Here is a 25,356-nt window from a genome sequence, read left to right as displayed (position 1 = left end):
GTGTAAATACGCTCTCAGGTCTTTGTGGATGCTAAGTTTTAGGGTTCAGGATTGTTATTCTTATACATAGGTATGTCTTGGTCCAGTGCCTATCTGAAGGTTAGCACTAGGCAAACAGCTCTTGTGCGGGTGTTCAGTTTTACTTGAGCACTGTATTTCTGTTCCCCCCCCCCCCCCCCCCCAAAAAAAAATTTTTTTTTAAGGGCTGCAGCAGAAGTTGATGTTTGCAGATAGCAATATGCTCGTGGAAAGCCTATGTTGTAGATAGCTGGGTTTAGTCCCTTGATACTTGGAATCAGGTGTGAATGTGGCAGTTGATCCAGAGAAGGGCGATGGATTATTTGCGATACCAACTTTGATACTTAAATAACCATTTTGTAGGAAGAAAGCATCACTGACCTCTTCCTTTCTGTCTCCAGGTATCCAGTATAAAGAATGAGGATATAAAGGTTCGTCAAGACAATGTAACCAAGTTACTGACTGACATCCAGGTGATGAAAGGAAAGCAGGAGAGCATGGACTCCAAGCTGATAGCCATGAAGCAGTATGTATGTGGGGAGGGGATGACAGAAAATGCAGGAGAGTGTGCTCAGTTTGATTTCTTTCCTGAACGCGTTATTTTTAAGACTTCATCTCAGAGAAGGCTAGCTGCTGCAGCTTGCTCTCTGTTCCTAGCAGCCAGTTCTCTCAGGAGCCTTATCTGGGTTTTAAGAGGCTTTCTGCTTAGGGAAAGAGGGGGGGTGGTGGAGGGACCTTTGGAACACCTCAGAACCCATTAAAGGCCATGGTATCATGGTGGCCAGACTTGCAATCCCAAACACAGTGTAAAGCTTCTTTGGAATCCAGCTCTGCTTTGAGGTACCAGTTGGAATGGTTGTGAGGACTTCAGAAACCTGCTTCTCTGCCGTGGGGGTAGTAATCTGAAATTTCAAACTCTGTGTGGTGCTGGATTTTTCCTTTGTGATTTTTTGTTCCTCCAACAAAACATATCTGTCCTTGTCTTATGCTGCACCAGGGAATTCAAGCCACTTGGGGTAATGTTTGCTATACTTTTGTCCTAATATTTTCTTCCACCAGGCATTTGACCTCTTGCTTGCATCCAATTAACTTCTCACTGGATACTGCTCACCCAGCATTTGCTGTTGGGTTTGGAGGCAGAACAGGTGGTCTTGAATCCCACTAATACTGCCTTACCTTTAGAGATGATCAGGGCACTGTTTTTTACCCTTCTTCAACTAAATCTGCCCTTTTTCCCATGGTGGTCATACAGAAGAGTTTAGCAACGTCACTTAAGTATGTCACCTACTCAGAATCCTTAAGCAGCGCTGCAGGAACTGGCTGCCCTCCCAGGTGGTAGGATTTGTGTATAATCTGCCAGCTGCAAGACTTGCATTGCCTTTAAGTTTAGACAACTGTTGAAGCCAACAAAGGTGGGGAAATGGGTGTTTGTTTCCCATAGGCAGTCTTGCTTTAAAGCTTTTTTCCTGTTTGCCTGTCTACAAAATGGAGTGAATGGTACGTCAGTGAGTTTATTTTATGTCCAGCTTCTTCATCTCTGTCATTATTTCTAAGGAATCTGGTTCTGGGTCTTATGGAAAACAGAGCAAGCAGCTCTCGCCCTCCGTTCTTGCCGATTAAAACAGGAAGGCAGGGTGGGGGAATCTCAAAGGGACAGTTGCACAGTGGAAAAATGTTTCTTCCACGCTGTGTTCCAAAGTCTCCCTTGTCCTGGATTTCATTACTATATCTTGTGCTTGCAGATCACTTCTCTAGCACCTCTGGTGTTCATGGGAGGGGAGAGAACCTGCTTCGTCTCCAAGGTCATTCTAGATGATTCTCTTCATCTTCTATTTGCCCCAGGTATGAGCGCCCAGCCTTATATCTAGGCTGTGCTTCTCTTCAGGCTCTTTGCAAGGGGAGAAAGAAAAGTAGATTGTCCTCCTAACCTATTGGTAAATGGTGTCAGGTAAAAAGAGTTATGCACCATTATCAGTATTTCAGTTTCATGTGTCTATAGACAACAGAGATGGCTGTTTCCTTTTTCCCCTTCAAGCAAGCAAAGTGACTTGCCTAGCATGGCTTTGAATGAAAACCTCATATGCAGTCAACTCTGAATTACCAAAAACCCTACCTTAATACAGCATACTCAACAAAGCTAGTAGCTAGCTGTATTCCTTTCCTAAAGAAACAGAAAAACCCTTCACTTCTCGTCCAGAAATGCACAAGTTATTGCAGATGACTAGCTAGCATTGGACCCACTGCTAGATCCACAACAGGATAAATCTGTGTGCCCCCAGATTACTGGAAGCTAATTTTTTTTCCACTTTCCTGGAAAAGCAGTCAGCTGCCTGAAACGTTTAGTTTGCCTCTCACTGTGATGCGTCGTGTCTTTTGGCAGTTCTGGACCCAGCCATTATCGCTCCGAGCAAATGTGGGAGGCTTCTGCTTTTGCATGTTTGCATTCTGTACGTTGCGGGAAGAATAAGCAACATCAAGAGCCATCTTTAAACCCAGCTGCCAGTCTTGTACTCCCAGCACGTGGTGCTCATCTAAATTTCGGTGGCTTTTGCAGTCCCGTGGCATGTTTTGAGATGAAGTTTCTGGACTTGTACCCCTGTAGTAAGGATGAGAGCATTCACAAATGCATTACGGGTCTCTGTTCGCTGCATTCTGGCTGCTCCGTTGGCTCTCGCTAAAGCAGAAGTTACCATTATTAAATATAAATGGTCAGTAAGCCACTAGGTGGAGTGCATATAGCAGTACTTTGAGCTCTACTAATAGCAAAGAACTGACAACATCTCTCAAAGCAGCAGAATTTCCCCTTCCCCTTACAAGAAGATAATCATTAACCAATTAATATAAAATATCTTTTGCACCTTTTTTTGGAAACTATAGGTAAATAGGCTCCTGTAAGGTGATCAAAATAAAATGCTTAGCGTGAACTGTATGGATTGTGCAACTCTATTAGCAGGTCTTCATCTTTAGACTGATACTTGAAGTAAGTGCGGTACCAGCTGAGCCAGCCTAGCAGCCCTCTCTCCCGGAGAAGGGAGGCTGCTGCTGCTAACTGAGCACGTGCTCCCGCTCTTTCCCTCGCCTTGATTCTGGTACTTTGCCCCAAGAACCATACTAGCAGAACAGAAAACTAATCCAACAAACAGAACTGCCAGCCTAGCTGAATAGGTTCAGTAACAGGTCTGACAAACGACACAGGAGCAGGGCAAACGGGACCACCAGTCTTTCGCAGTGGCAAGCCGTCCGGCTTAGCTGTGTTGTGTAACTTCCCCCTAGGCATGTGCTGTGCAGGCTGCGGGTTAGAACGTCCAGCTGCAAGCTGTTTGTAGCTTGTAATAGCATAATAACCTTTTGTTGGTTTAATGTACTCCATTCTTCCTGGCTACTTCTTCATCCTTCATGGCCATTAGTAACTATTTTTTCCAGTCTTCTGCAGGTTCTCCATATCTCTCAATAAACACAGCTTTTGGATCTGTTTCTCATTACCTTTTAATTCTTCCCATCTCCATCATTAGTACCTGATCCCTCAACTTGGACTGCTGTTCCTTTTCTGGAAGGCAGAACATACGAGTCATCTTTCATCTCTTCCTTTTCTCAGTAACTTTTGGCTAAAAATTCTCCTCTTGCTTCTTGAACAATAATATATCCAATCCACTTAAGATTACTCTTTTTAGTTATGGCCTGTAGCAAGTTTCAAAGCATCAGCTGGTTCTTATCTTCAAATCATTGTCACTTATTTTCCTGATGAGTTTTTAAATGTGTTCTTGAGGCCCTGCTTCTTTACATCATGTTGCATCTCTACAGTAGGATTTTTCCAGGTTCTTCTCCTTCCACTTTACCACACCAATGTCAGTGGTCAACTTCCTCTGGCATCTGTTTAGCTGCCATCATTTCTTAGATGCAATGATGTGCATTAAGGCCTTTCAGCTCGTTCCTATTGTGCTCGTTCTCCTGGTGAATTGCTTCAGTTGGCAGCAGCCAGGGTCATGTTGGAATCACGCCTTAACTTGACCAGAAAGTGAGCAGAGAGCTTTGTTGCAAACTGTGTGCTAACAATGGCTTTTAATCCTCTATCATGGAGGCTTGAAGTAGGTTAATGGCTCAATACAGAAGCCATTTGTATCAGTGTAAGATGGAAGAGACTTTGCTCATGACGCAGAACGTTCAGACAGAACCGTTGTTTCGTTGGCCATTCGTGCAGACAAGTGACTGCTTTCTGACCACTTCTGTAGTGACACTGCTTTGTGCAGGAATTGGAAACAGCCTGGTTCACACTGTGACGGGCTTGTGCCTTCTTGATAAGGCTCAGGCTCCTCTGCAGGACTGTTGGGACTGTCTACTTTAGAAAATGAAGCAGCAAAGAAGACTCTCATGCTGTTTTGCTGTGTTCCGAGATGTATAAGAAAGCCGTGAATCAGTAAGGAGGGGGCCAGTTGTCAAGAAAAAAACTTGTGTGTGGCTGATCTTTGAAGGAGTTTAGAGGCGACCTCCTAAAGTCTCTATACAGAAATATATGGCACTTCAGACTTCCTTGCACTGTTCTGAAAGGTCCTGACTTCTAGAAATGACCACCAAAAGTTCAGGAGCTAGAGTGGGTTAGTAAAGTTCCTTGTGTGAAATGAACTTCAATTAAATGTCTTAATTTCTTCATCTGTGAGTTAGAAGCAGGTTGATTTTGCTGTAAAACAGCTGATGTTTATTTGACCAAATGTAAAAATAGAAAGAATGAAGAATAGTAATTTTCTGAAAATGAGCTTGCAGGGGGACCAAAAGACCCTCTCTGTGTTTGTTCTCATTTGATAATAATGACTATACATATACAGGACCTCAGTTAACTGTCAACTTTGTAAGAGACATAGGTCTGACCACAGCCAGGTGAGTGTGTCTAGTTCTTGTGTCAATAGCGTGAGAATGAAATATTGAGCAAACTTCAGAGACGGGAATGACTAGAGTGTTAGAAAACATGCTGAGTGATGAGGGACTGAAGGAGCTCAGCCTCCTTTATTGAAAAGGATGCTGAATGTTGGTGTGCCACCTCTGGATGTAATTCCAGACTGAGGAACTGTAGTTTGATTATTTTTCATGCAGCGACAAAGGTGAAGCTCAATAAAAATAGACTAAAAATAAGGTCTGTGCTCTTAAGTGAAAAAAAGTATTTGAATAATACGTGGAGGCTTTCTCCCTTTCAGCCACAGCTATTGGACTTGAAGCAGGAATGAACTTAGTAAGTCCTATGGTCTGTGCTTTACAGATTGGATGATCATAGTGGTTTGGTGGTGGTGTTTTTTTTTTTTTTCCTTTCCTCCCTCCCCCTGGCTTGAAGGTGTGATGCCATAAAGTACGCTCTGGAAAGATTTAAGTTTCAGATGCCTTGCTAGTATTCCTCTTCTCCTTCCCCATCATGGATAGGCCTCTCCCTATTTTACAGATTTTAAACGATCCAGTTCCAAGATTTTTCTTCCTTGAATGGGGTATTAGCGTATTGGTAGGCACTGCATGAGATGACCGTAGATGTGACTTTTCCTCCATGTTGAATTCTGATCTGACTAGACTTGCTGCTTAATGGTGCAAGAGACCTGTCCTTCAGCGATAGCCTAAGAGTCACTTCTTTGAAAGTCTGGTGGCTTCAGAGCTGAGACACCAGTGGAAACAGTATTGTTCCCATTGTACAGGTGGGCAGATAGTAGCTGAAGGAGGACCAGAGCTAGGTCTGAAGTCGAGCTTTTCTTCATCAGCTCGTGCTGCTCAATCGTATTCCTCTAACAAAGAGCTCTGATGTCTGGTCAAGGCTGAAGGCAGGAGTATTCAGTCTGTCTCATGCATCTAGCGATGTGTCTCTGCATGATTATTCTGGGAAATTACAACTGTTTCCTATTACTCAAAACAGTGCCAGTCGCCCCCAAAGGGATATGGGTGCTAGAAACATAAAGCTATTTCTTAGTGCCTGAAAAACTCTTTTTTTTTTTTCCCCCCTATCTGAAGATGTGTTTTGAGTTTGGGGGGGTGGAGGTTTCCCCCTTAGCTAAATACACCAGGTGTAATTTAAATTAAGCTGCTTTGTTGGCATAAAAAAGAGTTTATGGTCACAACTTGTGTTCTGTCAAAGGTCTTTGTAGCATATTGAAAACGCACATGGCTGAAGCCATTAGAGGGAAAACTCTTCTGGGTTTTTTTACCGGGTTTGAGTTGGACATCATCTTTGGCAAATCCAGTATAATCCTTATTGTAACTGTCTTTTTATTGCGCAGCTGTGAACAGACCTTCTCAAGTCTTCTCATATAGACTAGCTAAGCTGGAAGAGTCTGCCTGAAAGACTAAGGAATACAATTAAGCACATCTCCGCTGGCATATAATAATGCTCACCTCTGGATACCTTTCTGCTAGTCTTTAGCGCTAGCGGCAAATCATGGGGAGTAGACATGCTGAACTTCAGGTATTAAAATATTTATCCTTCCTTGTCAGCAGCTCCCTAAGCAGAAGTGGATAGTGTTCCCAAGTGGCTGAGGTCTTGTGAGTTAGGACATCGCATCCCCAGACTACAGGGGATTCTCACTTGTTTAGATTTTTTTTTTTAACCCACACTGCTATGCTCTTAGTTTGACACATGCCTTTTTTTTGCTTCTCGTCTGTAAAACAGAACTTACCTTCTTCCATGTCCGTTTTGGGCCTCTGGAGACTTAAAAACAAACAAACAAACAAGGCAAGTGAGGTGCAGATGAAACAAATGTCTGAAATGGCTGTGAGCTTTAGGGAAGATTTTAATGCTCTCGTGGCCTCCTGCCTTCCTGGCTTTTGGAGCTGCAGGTTGCATTGCATCAAGATTTCTTTGTCCTTCTAGTTAGCTCATGGAGAAGGGCATGCAAAAAGAGCAAATCTTCTCATTCTGGGGAGCGTAAAGCCTGAGGCTCCCTCGCTTCTTACTTAAAGAAACAAGGAGTCACCTTTCATTCTGGCACCAACGCTGCAGCAGAGCTTTCATCCGCTCTAGCTAGCTGAAGTGGTGTCTGGAATTAAGGTTGCAAGTGTGTCCCTGCAGTTAAAGTTATGCTCCTCTCTTATTCTCAGCTGCTTTTTTCAGATAGTTAGCCATCTGAGAATGACCCTTTTGGCTGAGGGGTTTTTTTTTTTTCCTGTTTATCATGAAGTGAAATTTATTGGAGCATATGTAGACAACCCCTCCTGGCATTTCTGTGTAGATGAAATAAGTCGCGGTGAAGGCCTGGAATTTTGGTTTCTGTTTTGTACTCTAATACAAATGGCTCATTCTGAAATGTCATTTTCATTTCCTATTCTCTAAACCCTGGGATCTCACACAAGCGGTGGTGTAGAAGTGATCATTTGAAAATGTCACCGTGCAGCCTGGGGTTCCTGCAGCACGAGTACCTCGGGGGCGGCCCGGGCTGAAACGTTCCAGTCCAAACGCTCGCTTTCCTCTAAAAGCGAAGACCAAACGTGAGCGACCAACCCTGTAAGCCTTGCTTGAGCTGGGGCCTCGAGGCCTCTGAGTTTGGCTACGCGGGTCTTGGGTAACTCTTCCCTCCAGAGTTACGGTCACATCATTATTTGTCCAGTGTAAGCAGAGATTACTTAACATCTTCTCTAGCTTGTTTGCACTGATATTTGGGAAGTGCATTAAAAACTGCTTTTTACTATCTGCAGCCCTTTCAGCCGTTTGTTACCAACGGTGTAATTTGCTAGAATAGCGACCAACTAGCTTATGCTAGGAAGTTATCTTGACGTTAAACGGTATTGCCTAACTTACATGCTTAATTTACCAACTGCTAGTAAGCTTTTTCTCACATGAGAAGTTCTGTGTTGAGAAATATGACTAATAGTATTTTTTCTATCTCTGGTTGCTTTTACCTTTTAATATGTTTAAACGGGAAAATCGCAAGAAACCAATATGGGAAAAATCCTAGGAACCCCAGCTCCAACAGTGCGGGAGAAAGGGGCCGTTTGTACACTACCCTTTCAGCTGGAAGGTCGTCTTCCAGAGATGTCTTCAAGCAGAGGATTATTAATTACACTAAAATTTGAGCCTGTTACTGACCTGTAATTTCTGCAGTTTCTTTTGGCTTCCATTCTGCTTTCTTAGCTTCTAACGCTGTGACTCGTGTAAGCCAAACGTTTTCTTCTGGGCTTTTCAGCTTGGAACCGTTTAGATTTTAAACTGACAATGGCAATTGAAGCTAGCTCTCTCTGTGCCACACAGGCTGACAGGTACTAAGCAGCATTTAACTGAATGTAACGCTCTTTCTCAGCTTCAGACCTATCAATGTCATTCTGTAATTCTTCATCTCTTGTGACCTGCCTGTGGCTCTGTAAGGAGAGTGTTTTAGCTTAACCTTAGGTGTGACTGTGCACTCGTCTTTTAGCGCTTTAACCAACTCAGAAAGACAACACTGGGACTTTTATCCTTGTAGGCATCTCTCTCCTATAGGAATGAAGTGGTTCAGGGCATAACTGATTTCAGTGCAGCTGTGGCTTTGCCCTGGAAAAGTGTGGTAGTAATTACTCGTGTTGCAAGCATGACAAGAACAACTTGATTACGGATTTAGGGAGGGCAGGGAAACCAAACCAGCAGTCTTAGTTGGAAACGGAGACGTCGTCTCTTGATTTTGAGATACTTGTTCTGATGAGTTCCTTTGCAGGGAGGAAGGAGAAGATGTGTACCTGACTGCTAAAGTGCCTGGCTCTCCTAGCACTGACTGCTTTCATTGCTCCCTTGCCTGTAGCTTGCTTTCCTAAATGCTGCTACCCTTGTGCAAAACACGGGGCAGGAAGGTGAGACAGAGGGGCTGTCACTTCCTAGTGATTCATTGGCTCTGCTCAAGTCCGAAGGGAGCTGAAGTGTATCCGTAAGTTTAATTTTAAACAGATTGTTGAAAGCAGCAACCTAGCCATGGTGTCTGCACCTGTTTTTATCGGTTTTCTCCATGTCTCCTTCAGGGATTGTGTTCGCTTTGGCTCGGCACATGAAGCTCTGCCATGGGACGCTGAGAGCACTTCCTCCTGACCAGACTCTGTTTACAAGGCCCTGCCGCTTTTACAAGGCCCCAGTTGCTAACAGAATTTAAAAGTTAAAATTTCTCTTGATAAAAATAAATCTAAACAGACACAAGAACTTGGCCTTTTGCAGTATAATTCCTCTTCACCAGAATTAGTTTACCGTATGCAACCCTCCAGTAAATCATACCAAATAATTTTGACCTATGTAACTTTCTTTATGGTTTCAGGGTTCCAAAAGCAACATATATATTATCAGTTGACACTGACCTAGGGGGATAGAGTTTGCATTAGAACATTTGTTGAAAAGATTGAATCCATCAGTGTTAGGTGAGAGAAAAGCTGAGCTAGGACATAATGAAGCCAGCTAGGTGATATCCAAGTTTAGTCACTGTGCTCAGAAAAGCCTCATTAATAGAAGCCCTCCCACCTTCTGGGACGAAGGTGCTCCGGTTAAAAGCTGCTTAAAACCATTTGGGAGATGAGTAACTGAATGGCTTTTAGTTCTAGACTCGGAATGAGGTAGAACTTTGCAGCCCTGTTTCTCTCTTTACGTTTTCTCAACAGCGCTGAGAGAACAACAGTTTTGCATATCTGTTGTAACTGATGTGGAAAAAATGAGGCCCCGTCTATATAGCAAAGGCATAAAACTTGTAAGAAGATCTTCTGTGAAATTGCTGGCCCGATATTTTCTGTGTTTTACACCATGCTTTATGAGCCTGTAATATCTTGTGTCCTGTTTCTGTAGCCTAGCCAAACAAGAGGCGCAGCGGCGTGAGGTGCTTTGCAACACCCCTTCCAAGCAGAAGGGGAAAGGGTCTCCTAAACTGAAACTGGAATTTCTGTGCTGGTCTTTTGAGCTTGCACTGCAGCCTACTGTACCCTGTACATATGAATGAAGTTGTAATTTTTGTCGCTTTCTATACACAAGTCCATTTACAGGCTAACTTGATCTTTGCCTTTAAATAGCACCCAGTAGTGATCTAAGGTACTTCACAAAGACCCATTGGCTTTGACTCAGAGACCCCTGTCAGTTGGGACAGTAGGAATAGTTGGGACAGTAGGAGGAAGTAGCATTTTATTTCCCATGTACTTTTTTTTTTTTTTTTTTTAAACCGGTGTCCTTGCTGGGAAAGGGCAGTACACATGAGGAAACTCTCTATTGTGTGGCAGGAGCCTTCTCAGAAGGATGTACCATGGGAGGGGAGGCCTCAGTGGAGGCTGAGCTGGGGGTACAGTGCTGGAGATACTGCGCTTAAAAGAAACAGGAGGCTAAAACATCTCATTTGGAAACACGCTGAGCTGAGAGGCAGTGACTGTGCCTGTATCTGGGCTGTCTGCTGCCATGTGAAATCTGAGATCTTGTGCTCTGCGACTCGATCACCATTGTGCTGAAACGCGTGCCAGCAATGTCAGTTGTTCGGGGCAAATTAAACGTGGAATAAGCACCATACAGTAAAGCTGAGGGCTTTTTCTACAAGTATGATTTCCTCCATTGAAAACCTATTTCCAAGAAGCATTTTCTTCCTTCTGTAGCCTGCTTCTGCCCAGAGCTGCTGGGGAGAAGGAGGGAAGCGACTGGGAAGATCCAGTCTCTGTGGTAGCAGCAAAGAGGTAGCCCCTATATTATCCCACCTAAAGCCTTATGAAACTCTAGGAAACTATGCCAGACAGTCAGCTTCCTGAACCTCTGAAATGGTTTAGGCGCCTTGCAAAGCCTGCCTTCTGCAGCTCCGAGAAGGTTGGATGCTTCCTCTGCTGCCTTTGGGCAAAACCCAAGAGGAGCGCACAGCTGTCTGCAAACAAATGGGACTGTGTCTTTGCTGTCTACAGCCAGGGTGGCCAAGGTGGCTTATCAAAAGAGAGTATTTTGGAGGTAGTAGCAATCTGTTTTGTCTCCTGTGAACCAAGTCTATCTGCTGGAAACACAGAGAACTAGATGAAGGAGTGCCTGGTCTTCAGGGGCCTCATCCCTGTACAACTGAGCAACCGTAATAAGTCTATCTGCATAGAAAAAGGCTTTTCCTCCCCACACTGTATAGAGTCAGGCAGCTGGACAGCATTTGTGTATCCCCGTTCAAGAGTCTGCATCCTTGTCTGTGGAGCTCTATCCGTTATTAACTGGCTGTTTCCTACCGAAAGAAACAACATTAATATTAATTATAGTGCTGTTACTGAGAATCTGCATCAATCAGTTTTATTGGGGCTCTGCAGTTCAGTTCACTGGTACCCACCTGGAAAGAGCAAATTATGTTTTACTTTGCTGCCAAATTTCCTTTTAAAAAATAGGAGAATGCAGTGAAAAGAGTTAAATAACAATGTATTCATGATTCAGGTTTGTAAATGAGACGTCACTGTCAAGACACTGATTTCTGGAAGAGCTGCAGTAAATCTTGGAGCAAAGCAATCTCTTAGTTTTGTTTTGGCTTTTTTTTTTTTCCTGCAGCAGAGGTTCCCATGCTGAAACGTAGGACTGCAAGAGCTGGCATTTGAGAACACTTGTGGATGAAGCTGTCTGTCTTCCCTACCAGCTGTATCCCATTAATAGGGTTTCCATCCTCCCATTTCTTTGTGTGTTACAGTAATCTAAGCAACCAATTACCTCTGGCTCCAGCCTCACCAGATCCCTTTTTCCTGGGTTGTGCATGAAGGAAGGACCATCTGTTACCACAAATGTTCCCCAGCCCTATCTGAAGTAAAGAGATGGAGGTGATGGAGATAGTTGGCCCAATCTGCTGCTCTTTTTGGTTTAAGTACAAAGCAAAGCTTGCCTTTAGTGCAGGTGCGTTATCAACATCATCAGCTGGAGCATCTGCCACTTCAAAAAGGAGGTGGCCAGAGCTTTTCCTGTGGAAGGGAAATGAGCTTCCTGGAACTTGGTTGCCACTAAGTCTAGTTTTATGGAGAGAAGACTGCATGCGCATAATTAGTTTTTTCCAGGAGCCAAAAAGGAAAAGGAGACCTGCATGTATGGGAGCCAGCTACTTGTCATCTTTGTTGCAGGCAAAACTGCAGTGTTACTGGAAGAAGGGCCAGGTTTCTGTGGTGTATGGTGACTTTTTATATATTTCTAACTGCAAGAGTGCTATTCTTTGTTTCTGTCCTAGGTACTTGGATTGTTTAGGCTGAACTCTGGCCGTTCCAGCCTTGTGCCGAGACTGTGGTCCATGCTTTTATGACCTCTAAATTGGACAACTGTAACGTGTTGTTTTATGGCCTTCCTGTGCAAAGGTTGCCTAGACCCCAGCTGTTCCAGAGATTGGGGCCAAAACACTCTCATACCATGGCCTCCACATGTCAGTCTGGTCCTGAGGGACCTGTGTTGGCTCAGAGTCAAACATCAGCTTGATCTTAAAATTGCTTTGATGGCTTATAACGCTGCGTATAACGTGGGATATGTGCGTTTTATCTACGCTGCTGCTTTTTATGAGCTTAGTCACTGCTTGAGATCATCTGAAGTCAATTTTACTGGTCATTCCAAACCATAGGTTAAAGACCTGTGGAGTACTCATTTTTCAGGGTAGTCATCTAGACCTGAAATTAATTATGACCAAAGTCTGAGATACTGATGTTAAAATAACTCAACCCAACTGGCATCTCTTAACCCTGGTTTGTGGCGTAAGCTGCTTTCTAGCACGATTTTGTACACTGTCTGTAATAGGATTTTGTCCTTTACACGGTGGGCTCTTTTCTCTGGTACCTGTAACTGGACAGCACTTGCAGGTGTCTGTCTTGGCTGTGGAGGCATAGGCTTTTGGCAGTGTCCAAACCACCTTTCCAGCTGTCTTTGGCACAAGCGTCCTGTCCTCTATTCCTTCCCTTCTCTAATTTGCCTTTTCAGAGTATTCTGGAGGAAGTTTTTTGGAGACTTCCAATGACTTTTATCAGGGTTATGGCTTGAGATGGTGCCCCAAACTGTACTCTGAAGCTGGCCAGAGCTGGAAGGAATAGTTCACTTTGCTGTTCAGCATCCTTCTAGTCACTTCAGGAGTGGTAAACTGGTTCGGTTTTTCTCTCGACTGATTCTCTACTTTTTCGGAAGGCAAAGAGAGAACGTTTGAAAACTGCATTTGGTTTCCTCTGTCCCTACTAATCTGAAATGGTTCAGAACAGCATTGAGTGAAGCAGATCCTGCTGTTCCATTAGGAAGAGGAGGAATAGCACAGTTTTAAATAAACTGCTTTTCGTATTTTATTTTTATCTATATTTTGCTAGTAACGTGCTAGTGAGTGTTACTATTGCCAGAGCCCTTAGCGGGGCCATCCAAAGGATGGTATATGCCGTGTTCTCCTAAACCAGTTTATCCTAAATAATGCTTGCTTTTCGCCGTAGAGCCTAGCTGGAAGGTTCAGAATTTGTGCGGTCAGAGCTGACTCTGTAACGAGTGCCGGCCTTGTTCCACAACAGTAGAAGGAATCACCGACACTCGTCTGAAACAGAAGCTGCGGTGCTAGCCGTTGATAAAGGTTGTTAACCACTGGGGATGTGTATCGGTAGAGTGTTCAGCAGTGCCCTCTGCCAAGACAGTCAGCAAGATACCTCCAGGAGGCTGTAGCTAAGGTCCTGTATAAAGTGGGATGATTGCCAAAAGGGGTAATAACCTTTTTCCCCAGCTGGTTTTTAGCTAGCTTGGTTTTCAAGTCTTGTTTGCTGTGTGGTTGTGTAAGTGCTGATAGAGGAGGTAAAAGGGTCAAGGGGGCCCGGCAAGACTCCATCCAGAACCTGTACTAGAGGAACGTGGTCAGGTAAGTACGGCCTCAGTAGGCTCTGCAGGTTGGCATAGCATGAGTTATCCTTCTTTATGTGCAGGTAGATGGCTGAAGTTCAGCGGCTGTGTTATGCTAGATCACTGCAATGACCTTAAATGTTTTGGTCACAAATATAGCTTAACCCCCTGCATACGAGACTGAAGAATCTCCACGTTACTTATAGGTTAGGTTGGTGTGAACTTCTGGTTTTTCTGGAACAGCTCTTCAAAAAAAAAAGCTTCACGCGATATAAAAGCCACACTACTCATAGCTAATTTTTTCCAAGAGCTGCTGGCTATTTAAAGAAAATATGACAGGAGACACTAAGATATAAGCTTTTTAACTGAAGTCTGAGTTAATTTAGACAGACATTTCATCTTTACTGATGCTAAGAAGAATGATTTCTCCTCCTAATTGTATGAACTGGTATATAAACCTGAATATTCTAGCATAGTTGAAATTATTTTAAAAGGGGAGTTAATACAGGATCGGTGCGTCCACCTCAGTGACACCCCAAGTTTAGCGGGAAAACAGCAGTTATTAGGACAGGGTGGAATAACCTTTCATGCTTCAGAGCTTCTACCTATCACCTGTCTGGAAAGGATTCCACTGATTCCTGCAGCTCTGGAGAACTGTGGCATTTGGCTGGTCTTAATGGTCTCAGTCGTGCTTTGTGGTGAAGACCAGCGTTTCAGTGTTGGAAAGTGCTGTGCTCTAGTTCGTAGTTAGTTCTGGAAAATGTGTCTGTTGTAAGACTTGTTCTTCTCCTGAATTCCTCTGAGAACAGAGGTTCTCCTGAACAGCTCACAACATGTCAGAGTTCTTTCAAGATGTTTTGCTTTAAAACTGAGATTAAATCTTTGCTGCGCAGTGATCAAAACTATTGGTCTGCAGCAAGAGTCCTCATGGCTTTCCCATGGGCTCCTCCAAGGAGACCTCATGGATGATTGTCCATTTCCCTGTCTTGGTCATCTGACTGACAGATTAGAAATCAACATTTCTCTGAAAAAGCTGTTTTCTACAGAATTTTTTTACATAATTTTTCTACAGAATTTAAATTCCTACAAAATTTAGTAAATTCAAAATATGAAGTAGTTAAAAACGTAATAGATTGACTGATCAGATACGTAGTTTCTGAAACTCTTTGACAACGCTGGATGCATAGGGGAAAAATATTAGAGCTAGCGTGAGCAGGAGGATTTTTCCCTTGTACGCTGAGGTCCAGCGATTCAAAGATTGCTGAGCCAGGGACCATGCCTGAGTTTTATAGTTTCTTATGTTCCTATAATACGTTAATTTGTCTATTTGTGAATGCAGGGTTTTAAGTTCTGCCATTAAATTGCATTGTACAGTAATATTACCTCTTCTTTTTAAGTTGTTGCCAGATGACTTGATAGGTGCCTCTTAGTTCTTGTTTTGAAAAAGTGAATAAATCGTTTTTTCCATATTATTCAAGATTTTTATAGGGCTTCTGACATATTCCCTTTGATCTCTCTTCCAAGCTTGAAGAACCCTCGTTTCTGTGGTCATTTCTCTTAGAGAGACTGTCCACGTTTTTGATCATCTCACTTGCTCTGCTCTGTGACTTTTCAGTTTGTACAGTCTTGGAGATAGCAATGACAGCAGCGTATGTTATTCAGGATGTTAGTGTGCTGTGGATGTGTTCGGTGGCACAGTTTGGTCTCTTCCTTGCATGGTTTACCTTTGACCTCTTCATATCATTGATCTGTGAGGAAGGTAGAAGGAATTTTTTTTTTTCCCTGTATGTTCAAAGGGTATTATTGTTATCTAAACTCCCTAGAAGTATATCTGATCACTTTATAAAAGCTTATTTATTCATAGGTATGTTTTTCTGAAGCTAGCAACCTAATAACAAAACTTATTCTTATGTGGTACTAGATTTTTCCGTAATATTCAGATATGATTTAGAGAGAGATGGCTTTTGAGCCTTAAAGAAACAAAAAAGGTCTCTTTTTTTGTGAATATGATATTGAAAGAAAGTCTCATTGCTCTAACAAAAAAAACCCACCGCTTTTTGTGGTGGAGCAGAGGTAGTTTTAAACTCTTGAAAATGTTACCTTTATGCTTATTGAAAAAGTGAAAGCTGATAAACTGGGAACAGACACTTTGAGACCGCTGAGTGTTTTAGTATTTCAAAAAAAACCCACCGAATGTGTAAACCTTTGTGACTGCCAAGAGTTACTAAAGTTTCTGAACCACACTGAAACCACGCTGTGCTGTGTCTTTCTCCATAAAAGGAAACCAGGATTTGTCTCTTTGAGAGAAAAAGAGTAGAGAAGTTTCGCATCCTCCCAGAGAAAAGCTTTGAGACCTCATTTACCCAGTACATGTGGAGGCATGCCGTCATCATCAACCTACAGCTACACGTTCCCTCTTCTTCCTCTACTGCAAGAAGGTGTAGGCAGTATCTCTTACAAGCTGCTGCTGAGGTCACTGTACTCCAGCAAACGCTGGTACTAAGGAAGTGCACTGAGGCTCTAGCAGGGCTTGGGGTCCCCTCTTGCTAGTACCATGCAAATCCAGAGCGCAGCCTCTTTACGATGTACCCTTGCCCACAGTCCTTGAAATTCAACTTCCTGTTGTATTTTTTCTGTTATACCTGAACGTAGGACATGTTCATGAGGATGAAAGTGGGCGATTTGATGTCAGGTACCAGTTAGATGAAAGCTTTAAACAGCCCCAGGGTAGTGATCCATCCTGCCCATCTTCACTTATGTGGACATGCAGAGCAAAACAGCCTCTACCAGTACCCTGACCTGGCGCTCAGCTTAAATGCTTTTCTTAGCAAAAGGGAGAAGAAGCAGGTGCTACAGGGAGAAGACAGGGTGACTTTTTACTGGCCATGCCAGCTTATGCGCAGGGAAAATAGTGCAGTGGAAGACTTTGAGAAAGTGAAGAGCTCAGAGGCTCTCTGAGCCTGCAGTCCAGGTGTTTGCTTAGCTGCAGTAATGGATGCTGTGGGTGAATACAAAATGAGAGATGGGATAAGGAAGTAAGCATAAAAGACAGGGCTATTGCTTTTATTGGGAAGGTCAGACCGTGTCTCGTCTAAGCTTAGGTCATCTTGCTCACTTATTTTGCTGAAAAGCAGCAAACAGGTTACATCTTTGTGCCTGGCGCATTAGGCAGCTAGTAGTCGGGCGCTGGTTTCAACCACGAAGCAGGATCTCTCCCTGCTCTACAACGGGTCTGCCGGTGGAACCTGTAAGTTATTCTCAAAACCAGACTGCCTTTCTGCATCTCGGGTATGTCGCGTTATGCATTTTAAAAAACACTTTTTTTTCTAGTGTACTGGTAGCACTATTCCTTGCTTTAACACATTTCAAGGTGGATTGGGTTTTAGAAAAATAGTGATGTCAGAGGGTGCTATTGCTACTTTTGCAGGTTGCAACACCTGCCTCTTTTGTGGTCTGTCATTACTTGCGGCTGAGTTGTCTGCGGAAATAAAATGTTGCCTTCTCTTATAAGCTCACTGTGATAATAAAAAGAAAGCAAAAGCAGCGCTGATGCTCTTTTGATAGATTGTGCTTGGTTTGCATACTTGTTTAGTCAGCAGAATGCAGACAATCTCTCTTGGTCAGGACAGTCATTAATATTCCATATTTCTGAACTATTTCCAGACTCTAAAGCAAAAGTCGTATACAACTATTTCTGCATTTTCCAAATAAGGAACTCCCCCAAAGGTTATACCTGCTGGAGATTAAAGATTGATAATACTTGAGCACTGAAATATTTTGGCTCAAAATACTTTTTAGTCTAGTAGCTGATTTAGTGTGAAGTAGGAACAGCTGCTTCCTTCCACTGGACAACCCAGAGAGATTGTGGAGTCTCCTTCCCTGGAGACATTCGAAACCCGCCTGGACGCGATCCTGTGCAATGTGCTCTAGGTGGCCCTGCTTGAGCAGGGAGGTTGGACTAGATGATCTCCAGAGGTCCCTTCCAACCCCAACCCTTCTGTGGTTCTGTGACCTAGTTTTACAAGGAATGAACATCTTTGCTGCAATGCCTGATCCTGTGCATCAAGAAGTCTCTCTCTTGAGAATCGGGCTCTGGCTCGGCCCCTTTTTCCGTATACGTAGTGTTATATGTAGAGCTACCTTCCAAGAGCGTAGTAGCTTGAGGTATCTGAACGTTGCCCTCTTAAACTGACCTGGATGGTCTGACGTGTCTTCCCCTGGCGATCGCAGGTGGCACATAGTCCCTAAACCACAGAAGCTGACAGCTCAGGTATTGATCTTGGAACAATAGTTTATATGTTAGTTCGGGCAGAGAAGAGAGTGAATTTGAAAGACTTTGCAGGAAAGGCCTGAGTCAGGTTTTAACTGCAAACAGAAGTTACACTGGAATAGAGCAAGGACCTAACGGTGATAAAGACCGCTGATGTGGCACCTTATCTTCCAGCTCCATTTCCGATGAGACCAGTAGCAAATGGCAAGAGGAAAAGAGCAAGGCAAGCATGTGGTGCTGCTTTCTTAGAGCAATCTCCTGGCACCAGCCCTGTGGCTTAGGGACTTCCTGAGCTACAGGTGATGTCTGTGTATTTAATAGTCCTCAGCAGATTTGTGTTTCTTGTGTGACTTTTCCTATAACTTCTGGGATCCTGCAGCAGAGTTTTGCGTCTTAATTCCATGGTGTCTGGAGAACAGGTTCCTTTTGTCTGCATTGAATCTGCCAGCTGCTAGCTTCAGCTGATATCTCTAGCATCAAATCAGAGGAGAGAGGGAACATTGCTGCCCGTTCACTTTCTCTGCGCTGCTCATGATTTTGCAAGCCTGTGTTGGGTTCTGCTCCCGCAGCTCTTTCCCTAGGCCAGCTTTCCTAGAGCCTGAGATAGACCGAAGTCCTGCTTTCACATACGGAGACTGTTTCTGTTCCTGATCTCCTGTGTGCTCCTCCTCTTTACCTTTTCCCTTTTCATTTTAGGCGAGGTTCAGAGGTGCGCGCAGTATTGCGGGAGCCCCATGTCATCAGGTTATACAGCAGGCTAGAGGTGATCTATCTGTTGTTCTCTCTTCTTTTCCTTGTAATTCCCAACGTTAAACTCAGTTTATGTTTTGACTTCACTGCTATTGGGTACCGCGTCAATGCTTTTTACCCACTTAAAGTGTCACAGTCTTGTTTTTGAGCCTTATTAGTCAGCTCAGGTCTGTGTTGGTCTAGGAAGAATTAGGATTGTGTTGTTCCATATGTATATCCCTTCATATTTGCCTGTGATGTTTTCATCTGCCGTGAAGTATTGCCCAGTCACCCATTTTTACTGCCATAACTAACTGAAGGTCATCAGCAAGCTTTCTGCCCTTTTCCAGATCGTTCATGAATGCACATTAGGAGCCCCAGTGCAAGTTCAGTATTGCTCTCAAAGAAGAAAGCCACAGTCGGTTTGTTTTGATAAACCTTTAAATCATTCGCCTGTGTAACTGGCTGTGCACACAATGCTGTACAGGGTTCATCGCTTGGCATGGAAGTGCAGATTGCTAGAAGAGGGTTGCCATCTGTAAATGGACTTCAGCATATATTTGGGTTGGAAAAATGCCAGCCTCATCTGAAACTTGGGTGAGGACATAGCATCCATGACTTGATAATCTGCCATGGGCTTGTCACATGGTCTCATATCATCCCGAATGAAGATCTTTACCACTCCCCGCCACCTTTTTTAAAAGCAAATATGGCATAGTAGGACCCTTCTTAAGTTGCCTTCCTTTTCCCTGTGCTCTTTTCTCCTCCGTCCTTTCCTGATGTGCACAGGAATTCCTCATGCGCTTTCCTGCACAGCAGCCTCTGCTTGCCCTAGTCACGGGTCCTGCCTCCTGCTGGTCCTCATGGTAACTCTCAGACCTCCCCTCCTTCTCTTTAACCTCCTATTTTCTATTAGCTCTTTTCTCCTTGCAGTAAAACCACGCTTTTGTGCCTCGCACCTTCCTGAACTCCCGCCCTTCCCCAGCGCGCCTGGTTCCCCAGCCCGCTGGTGGCTCTGCGAGGCTGTCGTAAAGCTTCTGCTCTGCGCCCGTTGCTGGAACTTCTCTAGGCCCGATCTCCGACGGGCTCTTCCTGGCTGACCCCAGAAGCCGCTGTCGGACGTCGCCGATGCGCCCTGTCCTGCACAGCGCCCTCGCTTCGGTGCGCGCTCTGGCTGCCAAGGCATGCCGAGCAGCCAGCAGTCGCCAGGTCCCCGGGACTAGGACTTCGCTGTGTTATCCTGACGTCTCATTTCACCTTCCGAGTCCTCCCCGGCCTGTCCTTCCTTTGACTCTCCTCTCTCAGGTCTTGGACCCAAAGGCAGGATGCCATGGGCTAATTTGTTAAACAGCTGATAACGTGGTCTCTACCTGTGCGTGTGCTGTTGTCTTATGACAGGTATAAAGTGATTCAAATTAGCTTAGGCCTCATTGAGAGAGGGCTAAATTAACATGGGTTCCCTCCTCGCCATAGCCATAGGCGAAGACTGCACACACCAGCTGTTGCAGCAGCTTAACTGATGTGTGCTGATGCGTTTGGGTTTGCGAGTTCTCGGCAGAAAGAGGCTCCCCGCTTCGCCCTTGACACCAGCCTCCAAAACCCGACTGCTGGCCTTGCAGAGGCCAACACCTCCTGGTTTCCTGGTGGGTTCACCCACCCCTTTGGTGATGCCCATGTGCCCTCTCAGAGGTGTCCCTGTGCAGGGCCCTCCTGGATTTTCCCCACCTCCGTCGCACGTGGAGGGCTCCTTTGTGTAATATTTATATTTGGCTGGTAATGTCCGCAGCCAGGGATGGGTACGTGCTGCCTGTCTGTACAGTGATAATCAGCACCAAGTCCTGATCTACACCTTCTGTATATGCTATTATACTACATATATATATATATATATATATATATACTGTAGTAATACAAATTGATCCTTAGTTGCAGAGAGTTTTCTTCTTGGGCTGTTCGAGTGAAATGAAAATGTATTGAAATAACATGAGTGCGCAGAGTCAAAGCGTCTGTGACCTCAGCCTCGGCTCTGGATTGGTTTGCTCGGTGAAAAAGTGTTAGTTTCAATACGATGTTGTTGGAAACTCTAGAGCATCTGTGCAGCGCGCGGGGAAGGCTTCCGCTGCTTGCTGAAGCACCTTATGGTGCGAGGGGGCAAAAAATACCGTAGGGCGGAAGAAAGCTCAAATACAAACTCTGTGGGCATCTGTTGTGACTCAGTGGTCACAATGACATGCTGCTCTTGGAAAATTATCTGTGTGTTAGCGTGAGTCCCTAGGGTTCAAACCTCCAAAGCAGGAGATTTTAAAACTCAAATTGAGGTTTTTTTTGTATACACGCTCTTGTTGAATCTCTCTGGCGTGCACAGTTGCAAGCGTCTTTCTGCAGCTGAGTACTAGAGTTTATCTTCAAGCAGAATAAAAAAAGAAGATGAGTTTCTTGTGTAATTACCTGAATCCAGAGGTTAGGTTTTCAGAAAAATGCCAAGTAGCGGCCCAGCCTTGATGAAAGCGTGAGAGCTGGCAAGACTGCATTTTGTTTAAACTGCAAAATATTGGATAGCAAATAACCGTCTCTTTCAAAAATTGCTAGCTGTAAAGTCAAACATGGCTTTTACCCAGAGTAATTTTATCTGAGAGGGGAGTAACAAGCATTTTCCTGGATGTACGTTGGTAATTAAAGCTCCTTTAGGAAGCCTGCTTTTCAAACAGGCTGGACGTTTCTCAGGAGGACCCTTGTACAGCCGCGGTGATAAATGAGCATCTCTCCTGGCTTCAGGAGATAACAAATGTTATTGTGTGTTTGGCCGTGGTCTCTCTGGCAGAAGCGCACCAGCTTACTGAGCGGTTTGAAAAGCTGGGCTTCTCTGAGAAGATGCCCGTTTTCCCCGAATAGTCTGCACAGCTGCTGCCGCCTGCCCACCAGCGTTAGCGAACTCGAGGGCGAGACCGGGGGAGGGAAGGCAGAGTTACGTCCAACGCAGAATTTTGTACTGAGAGCCCATGCTTTCCTCCAGACCTCTGGCGTCGAGGCAGCGCTCTAGCCGAGGTGGGCGTACGCGCCGCCCTCCCTCTGCAGACGGTGGAGGACAAGCTCAGCAGCCTCTGCGACCGGGGACCCGCGCTGCTCGGCTTGTCAGCTGCTCGCGGGCGGTCTCCTCCGTAAAACGGAGGTGCAGTGACCCTTTGCTGCGGAGAGACGCGCCCCTGCGCGGGCCTGGGCCGCAGACCTCGTCTGGGGCGGCCTTGGCTACCGGCCCTCGTCCTGCACCTCCACCCCGGAAACGGTCCTGCCGCCTTCCCCGCTAAGCGCTCGTCAGCGCGGGCGTGCGACAGGGCTGGCGTTCCCCGAGGGGCGGCGTTGTAAGAGCGGCAGGTGCGGAGAGGGGTCCCGTTTATGCAGTTCTGTAAAACTTTGTATAAACAAAGCACTTCGAAGATCTTTTAATAACTCCTGAAATGAAATGTTTGAAACTAGCCCTTGTAAACTCCTCACCAGCATTTAATTGCCTCATAAAACAGTGGGCTAAAGAAAGTATTAAAGCTTTGCTTGCTGCTTTCGGGTCAGTTTAACCCTTTGGGGGCCTTTTATCCAGCTGCTTCTCTCCCTCTGCCTAATGAGCACTTCCCTGCTTGTTCCTCTGCCTTTCGTTGCCTGCTCGACCTCGGCCTCTTGCAGTTGCTCCAAAGCGCTTCGCCGCTGCCCGGGCGGCTTCGGTTGAGCCCTCTGGCCCTTTGGATTTCGGGTGCCCCTCTCTGTTGCTGGGGCCCAGCAAGCTCCCGACGCTCCTCTCTGGGCCGAGGCGAAGCTAGCTGCCGTCTTCGGGTGGTCTGCGGCAGGGAAAGCCTGGCTGATTCACAGACCTCTCCAAGTCCTCCCTGGGGCCCGGATCAGCAAGCCTCGGCGCCGAGGAGCGGGCGCAGGCGGCGGGTGACCGCGCCGCCGCGATAAGAGCAGCTCTACTGCCTCGCTAGGACGGGCAGCAGCGTCGCTGCTTCCCATCCAGCCTCACGCTTTTGAGCTGTGTTTTAGGCCACCCTAATTTCGCTGATGAAAAGATCAAGCGTTCCTCACCGTGGCCGAAATACAGAAATACGCTGTGCTGTAACTTCAGGCCCCTGCCGTAGGCAAAGGGTCGTCCGTCTGTGCAGCTCTGAACCCCCCTCGCGTTTGAGGGGGGACGTTTTCATTGCTCGGAAATTGTAGTTGAGCGATCAGTGAGGGGGAGCCTGTTTTCAGAAAGTGAAAGAGACTTTGTACTGGTTTTTCCTTTCTGGGTTGTTGCTGGCTACCCTTCTGTTTTGCTGGGGGCTCATCTTGTCCTTGTATCGTAGCAGAGCGTAGACAGGAGCCTGCGAGTGACCTCTTTCTGGGTAGACTTCCGCGGTGTGTCGTCCTGCTCCTCCCCTCTAGGGAAGTCTAGGGGAAACCCTTCGAGGCTCTAGCGCCTTGTCGCAGCTAGTTCTGCAGTCCTGGGGAAATGAAAATCTATGAAGAAAAAGTAAAGGCATTTAAAAAAAAAAAAAAAGAGAGAGAGAGAGATTTTTGCAGCTTCAGCAGTACAGATTCCACAAAGGCTTGGGGGGATCCAAAAAAGGGTTAAAACGTCTGGATTGCTTGCAGGGTAACTGTCTGGCATTGAGATCGTGTCAGTGCTGCAGTCATACGGTTTAACTGGGACGTTTGTCTGACTTATAAGCTCCTTGAATCTCTACTACCTTTCAGGAGAAGAGAAGATTTTGCAGGTTTATTGCTAATTTTTCCGTTGTCTTTTGTGTTCACAGAATACCCCCAAACGATCATCGCTATTTTGATTTATATGCGTAGAAAAGCCAAATACGGCGTTCTAAAAAGTATGTGGAGCTTAGGAATTGCTGCTCTTGAGAGAAAATCTCAGGGGTAGGTGCCATGCAGCTCCTCAGCACGAAGGTTTTACAGGCAGAGCTCAAAGCAGGCTCGGCCCAGATCTCTGCTGGGGCGTGGAGCTAGCTCCTCCTCTGGCTTTCCCCACCCTGTCTCTAGAGAAGCCAATTTATAACCCACCCCGTGTGCACCTGGGCTAGATCAAGGAGATTGAGTTTGTTCACCAGGGTCCTTTCCACAAGGGCACGATAATGGCTTCCAGCAGATGTGAACTGCTCTCTCTCTGGGTAAGGCTCTGTGTTATTGCCCATGTGTGAATATCTGCTGTTTCTGGAGTTCTGCAAGTTAAAATGATGGCAAAGCAAAGTTAATGAATAAAATTTCACCCCCAGCCCCAGGAGGTTGTAAATGAGCCAGTATCTGGAGATGTCGGCAAGTCCCCTGCTACAGTTTTCCCACTTACCCCAGGTTTTATGTGCTCTGCCTGAGAGGCTGCACCACTTCTTGATGGTTTTCTCTTCTCTTGCAGTGAGAATGAGGCATTGTGGAGGGAAGTAGCCAGCCTGAGGCAGAAGCATGCTCAGCAGCAGAAAGTTGTCAATAAGGTAAATCCTGGTCTTGAAGGTGGAGGGATTGGGACGCTGTCGTGTTAGCGTACGTGATGAAGTAGTGACGAGATTGGGTACTAGCAGGATTGGAGGAGTGCGGTGGTATTAATTCTGTTTAAGAACAGTTTTGATCACTGCAATTTCCTCTTGATATCACGGGCTTCTGGAAACCCAGTGGGCAGAGGATAAATTCTGGCTGGCAGTATTGCAAAGCAAAATTCAGTTGGCTGCCGTGTAATGCTTTTACCCCTAGTCCTGACCTTTGTGCTTAGAGTTGTGGTCAGCAGTCTGTCGTGTTCCCACTGTGCCCTCCTCTGGCACTGCTCTGAGCACAGGGACCAAATGATCCGAAGAGCTGTTTATCTCCTTGATCATCCAGGTTGCTGTGCGCATCGTAACAGGTTTTTCTTGCTTCTCCTCACAGCTTATCCAGTTTTTGATCTCATTGGTGCAATCCAACCGTATTCTTGGGGTGAAGAGGAAGATGTAAGTCTGCATTTCTACATCCAGATAAAGATTCCCTGTCTGAGAGAATAAAGAGAGGATCAGCAGAGTGGGTCCCTCAGATCTCTGTCTTCTGTAGCAGCCTTGCCAGTGGGGTAGGACTGGACAGCGGTCATTGGGATCATGTGAGCCTTCAAGTATTTGCTCCAGCCAAAAAACAGCTAACACTGCTATGCAACTGATACCAAGAAGGGTTTGCGATGCAGGCCACATAAGCCCATGCAGTGCCTGCTTCATACCTAACCACTGTAATACGTGAGACTGCAACCTACGAAGCAAGGGCTGGGATCTTGTACTACCCAAACAGTATCTTGGCACTGTCGTGACATTTTTGCCACTTTACTGAACTGCCCTGAACTGCTGTCACAGGCTGCTGTTGTGACATCTTCATAAACTAATCAAGCCTGTCAGGCCTCGCTAGGTGTATTGGATGACCGTTCAGGACTTAAGTGCCTTAAGTGGTTAAGAACGTTTCCAGGTTAATTTTTTTTTGGCCAGTTAATACTTGTTTTTGTCCCAGGATTGTGCTGTAGCACAATTACTTTTCCCTCCTAAGCTGTTATAGATGGTTCTCCTGTTGTCTGTCATCTTACGCTCCACTGGGCTGAACCAGACCCTGCTCTTCTAGTCTCATTCTG

At 45.3% G+C, this 25,356-nt stretch overlaps 1 protein-coding gene across 4 annotated transcripts in view; it reads left to right on the top strand.

Moving 5' to 3' along the window:
- HSF1 (heat shock transcription factor 1) overlaps nt 1-25,356 on the top strand; it is a 76,625-nt gene that overhangs the window by 29,810 nt on the left and 21,459 nt on the right. For all 4 annotated transcript variants that reach the window (XM_068933588.1, XM_068933587.1, XM_068933586.1 and 1 more), the window contains exons 4-6: nt 420-544; nt 24,136-24,211; nt 24,639-24,700. In XM_068933588.1, coding sequence (XP_068789689.1) covers nt 420-544; nt 24,136-24,211; nt 24,639-24,700 — 263 coding nt within the window. The remainder of the gene's footprint in view (nt 1-419; nt 545-24,135; nt 24,212-24,638; nt 24,701-25,356) is intronic.

Source organism: Struthio camelus, chromosome 2 (assembly GCF_040807025.1).
Source record: "Struthio camelus isolate bStrCam1 chromosome 2, bStrCam1.hap1, whole genome shotgun sequence".
Taxonomy (NCBI): Eukaryota; Metazoa; Chordata; class Aves; order Struthioniformes; family Struthionidae; genus Struthio; species Struthio camelus.
This window is presented reverse-complemented; position numbering and strand designations above follow the sequence as displayed.